General features: G+C 30.4%; 1 protein-coding gene across 3 annotated transcripts; it reads right to left on the bottom strand.

Moving 5' to 3' along the window:
* Positions 1-2404: 2404 nt before the first annotated feature.
* LOC111884978 (probable WRKY transcription factor 47) lies at positions 2405-12907 on the bottom strand. 3 transcript variants are annotated; one of them, XM_052765425.1, is made up of 6 exons: positions 12486-12906; positions 12214-12264; positions 11957-12052; positions 11639-11845; positions 9151-9264; positions 2405-3094 (listed from the first exon to the last, which is right to left on the bottom strand). In XM_052765425.1, the coding sequence occupies exons 1-6, from the start codon at positions 12705-12707 to the stop codon at positions 2516-2518; spliced, it is 1269 nt and encodes a 422-aa protein (XP_052621385.1). In that variant the 5' UTR covers positions 12708-12906; the 3' UTR covers positions 2405-2515. The 3 variants fall into 3 exon arrangements, with proteins under 3 accessions (XP_052621385.1, XP_042752228.2, XP_052621386.1); XM_042896294.2 differs by having other exon boundaries at positions 11957-12067; XM_052765426.1 differs by lacking the exon at positions 9151-9264 and having other exon boundaries at positions 11957-12067; positions 12486-12907.
* Between the last annotated feature and the right edge of the window lie 324 nt (positions 12908-13231).

Consider the following 13231-nt stretch of genomic DNA (forward strand, 5'->3'; position numbering starts at 1 on the left):
TCCAAAATATGGACTCGCCGAGTCGCCAACTTAAACGTGTTCCATATCCCATCTCTACTTGGCGAGTCGGGCCTACAACTCGCCGAGTCCAAGGCTAAAAAGGCAAAACACTTAGATAAATTTTACATACCAAGAACCAGGTGCTACAATATTATAAACCGATTTTCTTATGATATGCATGCGTTTAAAAATATTATTAGTCTTGCGAATAATTTATTTTCACTTATATCGATCATGTACAAATATAAATATTAATTATATACGTACGAATTATAACAATTATATCTTGGAAATCATTCGTGCATGTGAAGAAACATATTATCAATTTTAGCGAGTGACATACATTTTTACGAATTTATCGAATTTACTCGGCTTTTATTGTGAAACTTTATCGTATAACATAGTTAAAGACCTTTATAGTGAGACAGTATTCATTACCTAAGCTACAACCTCGACGGATCATCGAAGCGGGTGATAATTATCTTTAGTTTAACTACGACGCCCAATGAAGCATCATAAGGGATTGTAACTAGTCACATAACTCGGTTATAGGACTCGCTATAGGCATTAACTGGACTCTTTAACTAGAAACCACGGATTCGGTTTCTCTGTTTATCAAACATTTTAAGTATGGATTTACTTATGGTTTAACTCTTTATCAAGCATTTTAAGTATGGATTTACTTATGGTTAACTCTTTATCAAGCATTTGAAGTATGGATTTATTTATGGTTTAACTCTTTATCAAGCATTTTAAGTATGGATTTACTAATGGTTTAACTCTTCATCAAGCATTTTAAGTATGAATTTACTTATGATTTATTTATTTATCAAGTATTTAAAGTATAGGTTTACTTATGGTTTATCACTTTATCAAACATTTTAGGTATGGATTTACTTATGATTTATCTCTTTAACAAATATTTCAAGTATATATATACTTATGATTTAACCCTTTATCAAACATGGTTTTAACGACAAAAGGAATACTTTTAGACTTTTACAGTATCTTTACTACGGTTAGCAGAATACCTGTAACTCTCACTAACCTTTATGTTGACCCTTAAATTACATGTATTCTCAGGAGATCATTGAAGCAGCCTTTAATAGAAGAACTGTTCATGGATTCCATACAATCTAGTACTCTTATCTAGTTTTTGTTATATCGGCCTACTTGTTAAGACGAATTTATGAACTCATTACTATTATATGCATGAATCTTGTATTCGAACATTAAACTGGAATGTAACTGCTATGTTGTTATTGTTGTAGCTTGTGATGTATATTCAATTTGCTTGTTATCCATGAACTAAGTCATACAGCTCGGCATATTCCGGAGCCTCGGCCGGGGGTGTAACCAGGTCAGATATTACGAAAATGAAAATGTCGGGATAATCATCACCACCATCGGACTATCCACTGTTCGTCGGCATCTCCACCTTCTGTTCCCGCCACCTGCTTCCTGGATCCCTATACTTTTGTCGTCTACTAATGACAGACCTTGACAAGATGGTTAGTTAGTCACCTTTGGAGGTCATAAAGAGTCAGAAAGATGACAAAGGCAAAATGTTAATCTAATATATTATTCTAATTTAACTTGAGATTCAGAAAAAAAATTGGAAACTATAAATTTATAACAAACAATGAATTATAAATGGCATGGCTAATAAATTCAACCTTTTATGTTGTTTCCTTTATCGATTCTACCCCGCAACGCATGGTTCTTCTCTGGTTTGTTGTAATTTTCCATGTTAGTTAGCTTGTATAACATTCACAAAAGTTAATTATTTGCATCTATTTTGGAATTAAAAGTAAGAAAGTTCCTTCCAGGCATGTCATTTCCAAGGAAATAACACAATGTTTACAACTAAACCTTATTATAAAAACTATATGAAAGATGAATGAGGAAAACAATAGATTTGAAAATATTCAATTTGTGTATTTTTTTCTAACAAATTTAATATTTTTTTTTCTGATCTTTGTAATGGGGTGTAAACCTCTTGGTTTATTTAAAATATATAAATAAATAAAACTTTGCTTTCCGCAAATGATATTGGTAATTATGATATAAATCTTTAAACGTTTTCAGTTTTTTTTTTTATTTCTTTCTTTTATAATCTCCACTTTTATTAAAATTACATATTTAAATAATAAATTATTCACCATTTATTATTGATCACTATTATTGAAGATGGAACCGATAGTCAAGCATATATTAATAAATTGTGCATCATTAAAGATTACTCTTTTGAGTTATCAATATTGTTTTTCCTTTTTAATCATGGTTTTTACAGGTTTAAATATAGTGTGTGTATATGTGTATATAAGGTTGTATCTTAACAATATTACATTTTATGTCAGCTTTTTCAGTATTAAAACGACATTAATGAAACTGATTTTGAAAATACACTACAAGAAAAAATAACTTGATTCAACTTTTTATAAGAGTGTGTATTTGTTTCGTTTTGTACATAGTCTATTTCGTTTCCTTTTGGCAATATATACTTTGGAGAACTCTAATTTGTTGTAAAATTATTATCACTTCTTTGGCTGTTGTTGACACCGTCATTGTTATGGTGGTCATTGGCAATAATGGAGCCAATTACGGCAGCCAAAGCTGCCATGAAATGTGGATTTGTTGTGACCGCCGCCGTGGCTGCATCCATCAGCTCTTGGTCGGAATTTGGGATGCCAGAAAACTTCCTTACACTATACTGTTGAGCATCCAATTGTGCCAAAAGTGATGGTTTATTAGGAAGACTGAAATTAGGATTTGTGTTGGTCGAAAAAGGAAAGTGAAATGGGGGTTGTTGGAGGTGGTTGGAGCTAGGGTTTGTGAGGTCTAATGTAATGGAAGGAAACGGTGTAGTGGCTGACAAGGTAGTGGTAATATTCGGATGATAAGAAGAAAGCATGGATCCTACGATAAGGTTGTGGTTATGGTGATTTGAGCTTGAAACTGAACCGGAGAGTAGCATAGAGGCGGCGGCAGAGGTGGTGGAGGCCATTGCCATGGCAGTTTGTGGTAGTGGATGGTTATGAGTGCCTTCATATGTCGTTATCAAAATTGTCTGATCATCCATAGATCGTTGTACCTATATAAGATTTAGATAATTTTTTGTGAGTCAAGAGGTACTTTATGAATATACTTTGAATATTGATGATTTCCTTAGTCAATTGTATTAACATCAATAACCTTAATAAAATTCTAAATTTAATGGGATAAATTGATATTTTTAAAAGGTAGCTTTAATCTATTTATTTATAAATTTATTCTTTCCAGAAAAAAAAATTGTTTATTTATTATTAAATTATATTACTTTTGTAATAGTATAATCCTTGGAATTATATATATATATATATATATATATATATATATATATATATATATATATATATATATAAGGAGAGAGAGAGGGGGGAACTGATGAGGACTCGTTTTTCGATGAGGACACCTAAAAAAATAAAAAATAAAAATACAAATCATAAAATCAAGCATAGTACTATATCGTAGAGAAAAAAAATTAGAATTTTTCTTTTTTGAATCATTAAAATTGAAGCATCGATCTTTTTTATGATCCATGATTCAATTTTAATGATTCAATTTTTTTTTCTCTCCGATACAGTCCTATTTTTGATTTTATGAGATATATATATATATATATATATATATATATATATATATATATATATATATATATATATATTATGTGTGTTTTCCAATTTTTTATCTTTGATATAATACTATGTTCAGATTCACAATGTGAATCTGTTCAAATTCACATTGTGAATCTGTGCATATATGCAAATTCATAGTGTGAAACCTGAACAGATCACAAAAGTAATATATATATATATATATATATATATATATATATATATATATATATATATATATATATATATATATCAATTTTAATATCGATGGAAAGATGATGAAAAATTATGAATTTCTATATTTTTAGATTTTTTTCGATAAAAAATGAAACCTAAACTTCCGTCTATATATATATATATATATATATATATATATATATATATATATATATATATATATATATATATATATATATATATATATATATATATATAAGATTTAGATAATTTTTGGTAAGTCAAGAGGTATTTTATGAATATACTTTGAATATTGATGATTTCTTTAGTCAATTGTATTAACATCAATAAACTTGATAAAATTCTAAATTTAATGGGATAAATTGATATTTTTAAAAGATAGCTTTAATCTATTTATTTATGAGTTTATTCTTTCCAGAAAAAAACTTTTTATTTATTATTAAATTATATTACTTTTGTAATAGTATAATCCTTGGAATTATATATATATATATATATATATATATATATATATATATATATATATATATATATATATATATATATATAGGGAGAGAGGGGGGGGAACCGATGAGGACTCTTTTTTCGATGAGGACACCTAAAAAAATAAAAAAAATACAAATAATAAAATCAAGCATAGTACTATATCGTAGAGAAAAAAAAATTAGAGATTTTTTTTAGAATCATTAAAATTGAAGCATGGATCATTTTTATGATCCATGATTCAATTTTAATGATTCAGTTTTTTTTTCTCTCCGATACAGTCCTATGTTTGATTTTATGATTTGTATTTTTTTTATACATATATTTTTTCTAATTTTTTATCTCTGATATAATACTATGTTCAGATTCATAATGTTAATCTATTTAAATTCACATTGTGAATCTGTACAGATTCACACTGTGAATATATATGCAAATTCACAGTGTGAACCTCAACAGATCACAAAAGTTATATATATATATATATATATATATATATATATATATATATATATATATATATATATATATATATATATATATATATCAATTTTAATATCGATGGAAAGATGACGAAAAATTATGAATTTCTATATTTTTAGATTTTTTTCGATAAAAAATGAAACCTAAACTTTCGTCCACATATATATATATATATATATATATATATATATATATATATATATATATATATATATATATATATATATATATATATATATATATATATATATATATAGGGTTAGGTTCATTTGAGACCACCTATATTTGTAAGACCGTGAGACGTATTTTTTTTATATATATTTTTTTTATCTTTTTTTAGTTAATTCAAGTTCCGAAAATAATATTTAAAAAAAGAATTTTTGGATTTTTCCATTTATTTTGCATTTTAAAATTATTTTTTAGATTATGTACAGTGTAATATTTTATTAGAATATTTCACGTATTTTTCAAAAAAAACGGGATTTTTTTTAGTTAATTCAAGTTCCGAAAATAATATTTAAAAAAAGAATTTTTAGATTTTTCCATTTATTTTAAATTTTAAAATTACTTTTTAGAATATGTATAGTATAATATTCTATTAGAATATTTCACGTATTTTTCAAAAAAAAAAAAAAAAAAAACGGGATTTTTTTATTTTTTTTATTTTTAGTTAATTCAAGTTCCGAAAATAATATTTAAATTTTTTTTGGATTTTTCCATTTATTTTGCATTTTAAAATTATTTTTAGATTTGGTCTCACGGTCTTAGAAAATTAGAATGGTCTCAAATGAACCTGAACATATATATATATATATATATATATATATATATATATATATATATATATTGGGAAAAAAATGAATATATTCTTAAGGGTATATAAGATTAGATACCTGAACTCACCATATTACGTCGTTTTGTATCATATATATATATATATATATATATATATATATATATATATATATATATATATATATATTGTAATGATCTAATGTTCTTCCAATTCAACTTCTAACTTGATTTAATTTGAAGAATTTTATAAATTTTACATTTATCTTCCTCTTACATATTTTTTATTTTGAATTATATTATATATAGCGTAGTAGGTGTTCAGCATAAAGATGTGATGTAAGAAGAATGGAGAAAAAAATATTTCTTTAAACAATGTATAGGCTGATATAATTGAGTAGATTAAGTTAGTTTTAGGTTTACATGTTTTAACTAAATATGTTTACAACTCTATCTTATTTAATTTATTTAAGTAAACTAGTTTTAAGACTCGTATGTTATACGTGTTGGATAAAACAAAAAATTAAATATGAAGGTTTTAAAAAACTTATTTAAATTGAAATTTTAGAAGTAAAATTTAAATTTTAAATTTTGAATTTAAAAGGAAACATATTAAATACTATATAAGTAATATTAAAATTTGAGGTGTAAATATGATTTTTTAAATTAAGGAAAAATAAAAAAAAATGAGAAAATGACAAATAGGAAAAAGCATTTATTCAAAAATATCAAAAAAATAACATGTGCTCAAATTAAGGAGAGAATAACATGTGCCAAAAATATTTCATTTATTATGGAGGATGGGTTAAAAAACTTCATATCCGCTCAATTTATTTATTAAAAAAGTTAGTTTTAAAAAGTTTTTTATGGCTTTGTCATAACATGTTACTGCTTCAAAGTTTGTATTTAACGTCATGGCTAAGTTATATATTTATAAAAAAATATATATATAATTATAGAATAGAAATATAAAAAGATTAATTATATAAAAAGTTATCGTCTTAACAAACGCCGTTATTCGTAACAACTTATAAAGTTTGAGACTTAACATTGTCGTCATGTCATTATAAGTATGTATTTAACATAACATTATAAATATTTTGATTCTATAACTTCATATTATTTTATTAATGTAATAATTTTTACAATCAAATTTATTAAATTAAAAGAAAATGGAAGATGATTTGTACACAATAATTTTTCTTCATACACAATGATTATTGTTTTAAAATGTTGTATTGTACAACTCTATAATACATAAATTGTTGTGTACCGCAAAATTTTATTATGTACGAATCACTTCCCAAAGAAAATATACAAAAGTTGAAGGTTGCCCCAATATGGCTCCACCCATTAATTAAGGGGAAAATGACTTAGGAGGGTAACTACCTCTTATCCGTGTTCACATATTGGCAATTTCTTCTTTTTTGTACATAATAAAGCAACTAACTTGTTTAATTAACTGGTTAAATTACACCAATATTACCGGCTAAAACAGGTAACTCAATGGGAAAATGACTTAGGAGGGTAACTACCTCTTATCTGTGTTCACATATTGGCAACTTCTTATTTTTTGTACATAAGAAAGCAACTAACTTGTTTTAACTGTGTAACATCCTAAAAATCATGACCAAAAATTTCGTTTTTAATTTAATACTAAAAACATAATTGTCAAACCATTAATTTAATACTCGGCATTGGGCCTCGCCCGGCATCAGGCCCCGCCTGACATCGAGCCCCGCTCAGTATACAGATCTGTCTCTCTTAGGCCCCGCCTGTCTCCGGGCCCCGACCGCTAAACACATACAATCATATAACATGCTAACACATAAAGAAACATACTCTACTGTATCCATGTCCTAAGAAACATACTCTGCTAATAATGAGATATGGAACTTTGTCCGTACTCAGCTAGTTCCAGCCAAGTCTTCAGCAGTGCAAGGTGAGTCTCCTCACTGTGTGAATGGGTCTAAGTAGGAATGGCAACGGGGCGGGTTCGGGGCGGGGCGACATATCCCATACCCGAACCCGATATTTATATTTGTCCTCGAACCCGACCCGAAACCCGACGGGTTTCTTATCGGGGCGCCCCGTCGGGGCTAAAAATATCCCCGAACCCGACCCGAAACCCGAAACCCGATATAGACCCGAAACCCGACCCGAAAATGGTGGCAGAAAAAATAGGAAAACTACAATGAAACAATTGAGAAATTAAAACCTTACAAATGCTTAAAATACAAATAAGTTCTTAACATAAGTGAACCAAATAAAAATTACTAAAGTCTAATATCGTAACTAAATTCATCACAATAGTGAGAAATTGGGAATACGTGATAGGATTGAAGGTTAGAGTCTTCAGGTGGCTGAAATGGGTTAGAGGGATGAAATCTCATTATATATATATATATATATATATATATATATATATATATATATATATATATATATATATATATATATATAATTTTTCGGGTCGGGGCGGGTGGGGGCATGCATACCCCACTCCCTGACCCGAACCCGAACTAAAAACCCGATAATGACCCGAAACCCGACCCGAAACCCGATAAGAGTGACCCGACCCGCCCCAAAATCTTCGGGGTTCGGGTTTTCACGTCGGGTTCGGGTTTTTTTGCCATCCCTAGGTCTAAGGCCACAATGTCAACCCATGTAATCTATGAGTAGGAAGACCTGAGGGTTAGCCCTAGGCATTGTATGCTAGTATGTTATTCCAGACCAAGGTCTGATGTCGGGCGGGTGCCCGAGGAATGTTTGCATGTTAGATTATACTTGTTGTCCGTGTGACACTTGTATGTGCCGGGTAGAGAGGTGAGTGTGGGCGAGGTCCCATATCTCATCACTAGCTGAGTACGGACGATGTTCCGTATCTCATTATTAGCAGAGTATGTTTCTTAGGATAGGGATACAGTAGAGTATGTTTATTTATGTGTTAGCATGTTATATGATTGTATGTGTTTAGCGGGCGGGGCCTAAGAGAGATAGATCTGTATACCGAGCGGGGCTCGATGCCGGGCGAGGCCCAATGCCGGAGTATTAAATTAATGGTTTGACAATTATGGTTTTAGTATTAAATTAAAAATGAAATTTTTGATCATGATTTTTGGGATGTTACACAGTTAAAACAAGTTAGTTGTTTTCTTATGTACAAAAAATAAGAAGTTGGCAATATGTGAACACAGATAATAGGTTGTTACCCTCCTAAGTCATTTTCCCTTTGAGTTACCTGTTTTAGCCGGTAATATTTGTGTAATTTAAACAGTTAAAACAAGTTAGTTGTTTTATTATGTACAAAAAAGAAGAAGTTGTCAATATGTGAACACGGATAAGAGTTAGTTACTCTCCTAAGTCATTTTCCCTTAATTAAAGCTCGTGCTAAAAAGTTCATCTTTTTAATGGTTACCAAATATCCTTTCATTTCTATTATCACCAGCTAGTAGAAAAAATTATTTATAAAAAAAAATCTTATTATAAGTTTTAGATGAGAAGAAAACGATGATGATGATGAAGGAGGTGAACCTACTTGCTTACGCACTGGACAACCTACTACCATGGTGCAACGATAATAAGCTCGAGGACATGGATTTCCTTTCGCCATTTTTTGCCCATATTTTCTCCATTGACATCCATCTGAAATCTGTAAAAATACATTAAAGCATATATGTGAAATGTGATTATAGTTTCTTCGTGTCTTTAATTTGCATCATATAAACAAAATGCGAATGTCACTAACTCCAAATTAAGGTTCTTATTTATATCTTGTATATGTATAGATGTCAACAGAAGCAAACGGGACGGTGATTGCATCCTAAACCTCCGTCTCCGATTGATTTTGGACTATCTTATTTGGGCTAAAATTAAGAAGTCTTGTTTGCCTAAAAGAAACTATTTTTTTTATAATAATAGTTATTTATAGCATAATTATAAATGTCACAACCAACTTAAAAATATTTTTTTTGTTGAATTTTGGTACGTAAAAATCATCCTATTGTTTATTATATTTATATAATTAATATATACATATATATATATATATATATATATATATATATATATATATATATATATATAATTTATTAATGGGCCCCATGGGGGGTTTTGGGACGGGACTGCCAACCACCGCCCCCGCCCTCGTCCCCGAAATTAAAACGGAGGTTAACCATGCCCCCATCCCCGATTTTTTTTCCAGCAAATAACCACATACGGGACGGGGCCCCCACGTGATCGGGGTCCCACGAGACTTTTGACATCCCTAATTTATATCATGTGTTTAAGGATAAAATAATTAGGTTTCCATAAAAGAAATTATTGTCGACATTGTTGCAACAAATTAATTATTTCCAATAAATGTGAATTACATATATAGTACTATTTATTATACAGACATTGTTGGCATAGATCATATATTTTAATATTTTTAGGGAAAATGACATATACGTCCTATAAACTTTTTAAGGTTTACTCTTTTAGTCACTTACCTTTTTAAGTGGCTTTATGAGGGAACAACTCGTGGTTTACCTGTCTTTTTAGTCCTCTTGACTTGTTATAACCGGTTTGAGTGTCACATACCCAAAACTTGGGCCCCTCCCTTCTTCCCCCTGTCGAGCAACACCACCAAAAACACCCATGTGTGAGCTGCTTCTACCCTCAAACACCAGATCGGCCATGATGATGGTCAAATCGAAGTTGAAGGCCATTGGAAATCGACCTCCTCACCTCCTTATGTCGGTTTTTGCAGTCTTCCCATCACCGATCTGCCTCTTTCCCCTTCGTATTCCTGCTGGTCGGACCGGAAGGCAACAATCTAAAGGTCACTGGAACAATCCCTACGGCTATTGCTATCGTTTTCAGTCTCTACAACGTCGATTTAAAAGTTTGATCTCCGGAAATCGGTTTATGTCCCACCTTCCACCTTACCGGTCGACTTCAAAGAAAGACTTATATCAAAAATCTAGAGGTCACTGGAGGGTGACCTTCAACGTCGATTCAAAACAAAGACTTATATCAATTTCCTTACATCTATATTAACTAAACTTTAAAAAAAAACATTCATATTGTTATCAAAAATTAGGATATAACTCATTGAGTTTCATGTGACTAAAAACAAAAAACCCAGAACATAAATGGGTAACCAAATGTGACGAGGAAATCATCTTAATTCTTCTGGAAAATTAGGATATAAGTTATTGAGTTTTACGTGATTGATTTAGAGAAGTTCAGTTACCCATCGTACTAGATGCATCTACCGTGATTGAATCAATTTTCGTCCCACCCTCCGCCTTGGCCCTTTTCCTTTCACGTTTTCTGCTAGACAAATGAGACAAACGAGAGCATGGTCTAATTTCCTTGAGATTTGATTTTGCGATGAATAGGGTTTGATGGAGTGAGGGCTAGTCAAAAGCATCGCCATCAAAGAAGCCTCCGTCAACTCTCCGAATTAAAGAACTCAAACAAAGCATAATTAGTGATGAGGCAAGTTTGGTCAACAAATTGGAAAAATTCAAAGTCAATTTAGGGGAATTGGTCAAAAAATGTCAATGTGGCAAAGGGGTAACCGGGTGACCCCTTCACTTTGGCCAAAATGACTTAATCGACCCGACAAAAGGAGCTCGGTTCCCTCATAAAGGCATCAAAATAATTTATGGACTAAACAGGTAAACCTTAAAATTTTCGTAGGACGTATATGTCATTTTCCCATATTTTTATGGTATTTGTAGTAACAGTTTAAAAACTCACATTCGGTCATTAATTCCGATGATGTGATCGCCATAATTGACATGACTCTAACTAAGGATGACCAAAGTCCACGACTCTTAAGTCTGACAATTTGTAAGTATTTTTGTCAAACTTAATGGCAGCTTTCGTAGTCGTAGACTTATATAGCCACCATTTGCCATAATTAACTAGATTATATGCAATTTCTACGTCTTTCATTTCTGTAAAACTGATTTTAAATATTAAATACATAATTTAATTTAATTATTGTTTTAGCAAATAAATAAATTACTAACCATGGATGCTTCGGACCGAACCCTAACCGACACACGGGCCCTTCTCATAGTTGTTTCAGCCGTAGCTCCTTGATCACAAATATCCTTTGGTGAATTCAACTTAACATCTTTGTTCATATCAGAGCTATCAACATTTGGATCAATCTTCATTAATGGTGGAGTGAGTTTCTTGAATTCCAACGTGTCGTCTTCCACCTTATTTATAGTCTATTATTTTCCAAATCAAATCCATCAGTTGAATCAATGTCATTGTAGGGTAATTAAAACGAAACTTGATCAATGGATTATATGTTGAATTAATATTAGTTATATGTATACCTTAATATGTCTTTGTAAAAAGCTATATTTTTCTTTAATTTGAGCAAGCATCGATCGCAAACTTTCGTTTTCTCGCTTCATCTTTTCAAGCTCGTTCTGTAATATAGCCAACTTCGACCAAATATATCAGACTACTGAATTCATTTCTAATAAACACCATCATACTCATCGTTTGTTCACAATTTTGAAAAACGATATTAGGGTTGCTAAAGAGTGCCTTAACTGGATTGAATATGTACGTATGAGTTTATCTATACCTTATGAGCATCTTGGTTTTTCGTATTTATTGTATTAAGATTCGAACCCACCTGCATATATACGACACATAAAACACGAATATGTTTGGTTAAAGAATTTTGTTATAGATTAAAACGAGTAATTAAAGGGTCAAGGATAATCATGTTCATGCATCTGTTCATCATAATCTAGATATGACTGGTCATCTCAACCCGCAGTTTGAACAAAAACCATCAAAAACGATACGAGATTAGCAAGAAGCAGATGTAATTAAATGGTTAAATCAACTTACATTTAAGTTAAGCTGGAGTTCTTGATTAACTCTGTCGTGTTCTTTGTTTTCTATGGCATGATGAATACTAGAAGGATGCAGCTGGGAAGAATTACCAGTAGTACTACTTCTCGAGAAGAAATCCACTTCGTTAATGATCGCAGACCTGTTTTCATGGCGATTGATCGGAAACTTGTGTCCGTCGAATGAATTGAGAACCATATTCTCACATCGAGCTTCCATTACATGAACGGGTAATCAGAGTGGTTGATGGATTTGAAGCAAAGAATGAAATGCGTATTGATGAAGATTGGAAGAACCCTAGATATCGTGTGATCAGGAAGAGAAGAAGACGACTGGTTTGCTTTGAAAAGTCGATGAAATGGAGTGGGGATTAAAAAATAAGAAGAGGAAGACTTGGGACCAAATGTGAAACGAAGTGAGTTATGGAATAAATATATAGTAGTATTATTAATTAAAAAAGGGTGTAGAGTTTCGTCAGATGGTGCGTCAATAGGTACATGTGTCTTCTTCTCCATGGGGACTACCCTAACCCTAGGCTGATCTAATTAACTTATATGATCCTAATCGCTTCTTATTCTTTATTCTTATTCATGTTTCTTACTTTATTTATTTTAGACCAGCTGTGATGTAATAAATTTGTCTATTTAAAAAAATAAATAACAATTTATAAAATTTAAATTTATAAAAAAAATAAAATAATTATTGTTAAAATTGAAGTATTTATTTATCTTCTAAATTTAAAC

The sequence above is a fragment of the Lactuca sativa genome, chromosome 7 (assembly GCF_002870075.4).
Source record: "Lactuca sativa cultivar Salinas chromosome 7, Lsat_Salinas_v11, whole genome shotgun sequence".
In the NCBI taxonomy this organism is placed as follows: Eukaryota; Viridiplantae; Streptophyta; class Magnoliopsida; order Asterales; family Asteraceae; genus Lactuca; species Lactuca sativa.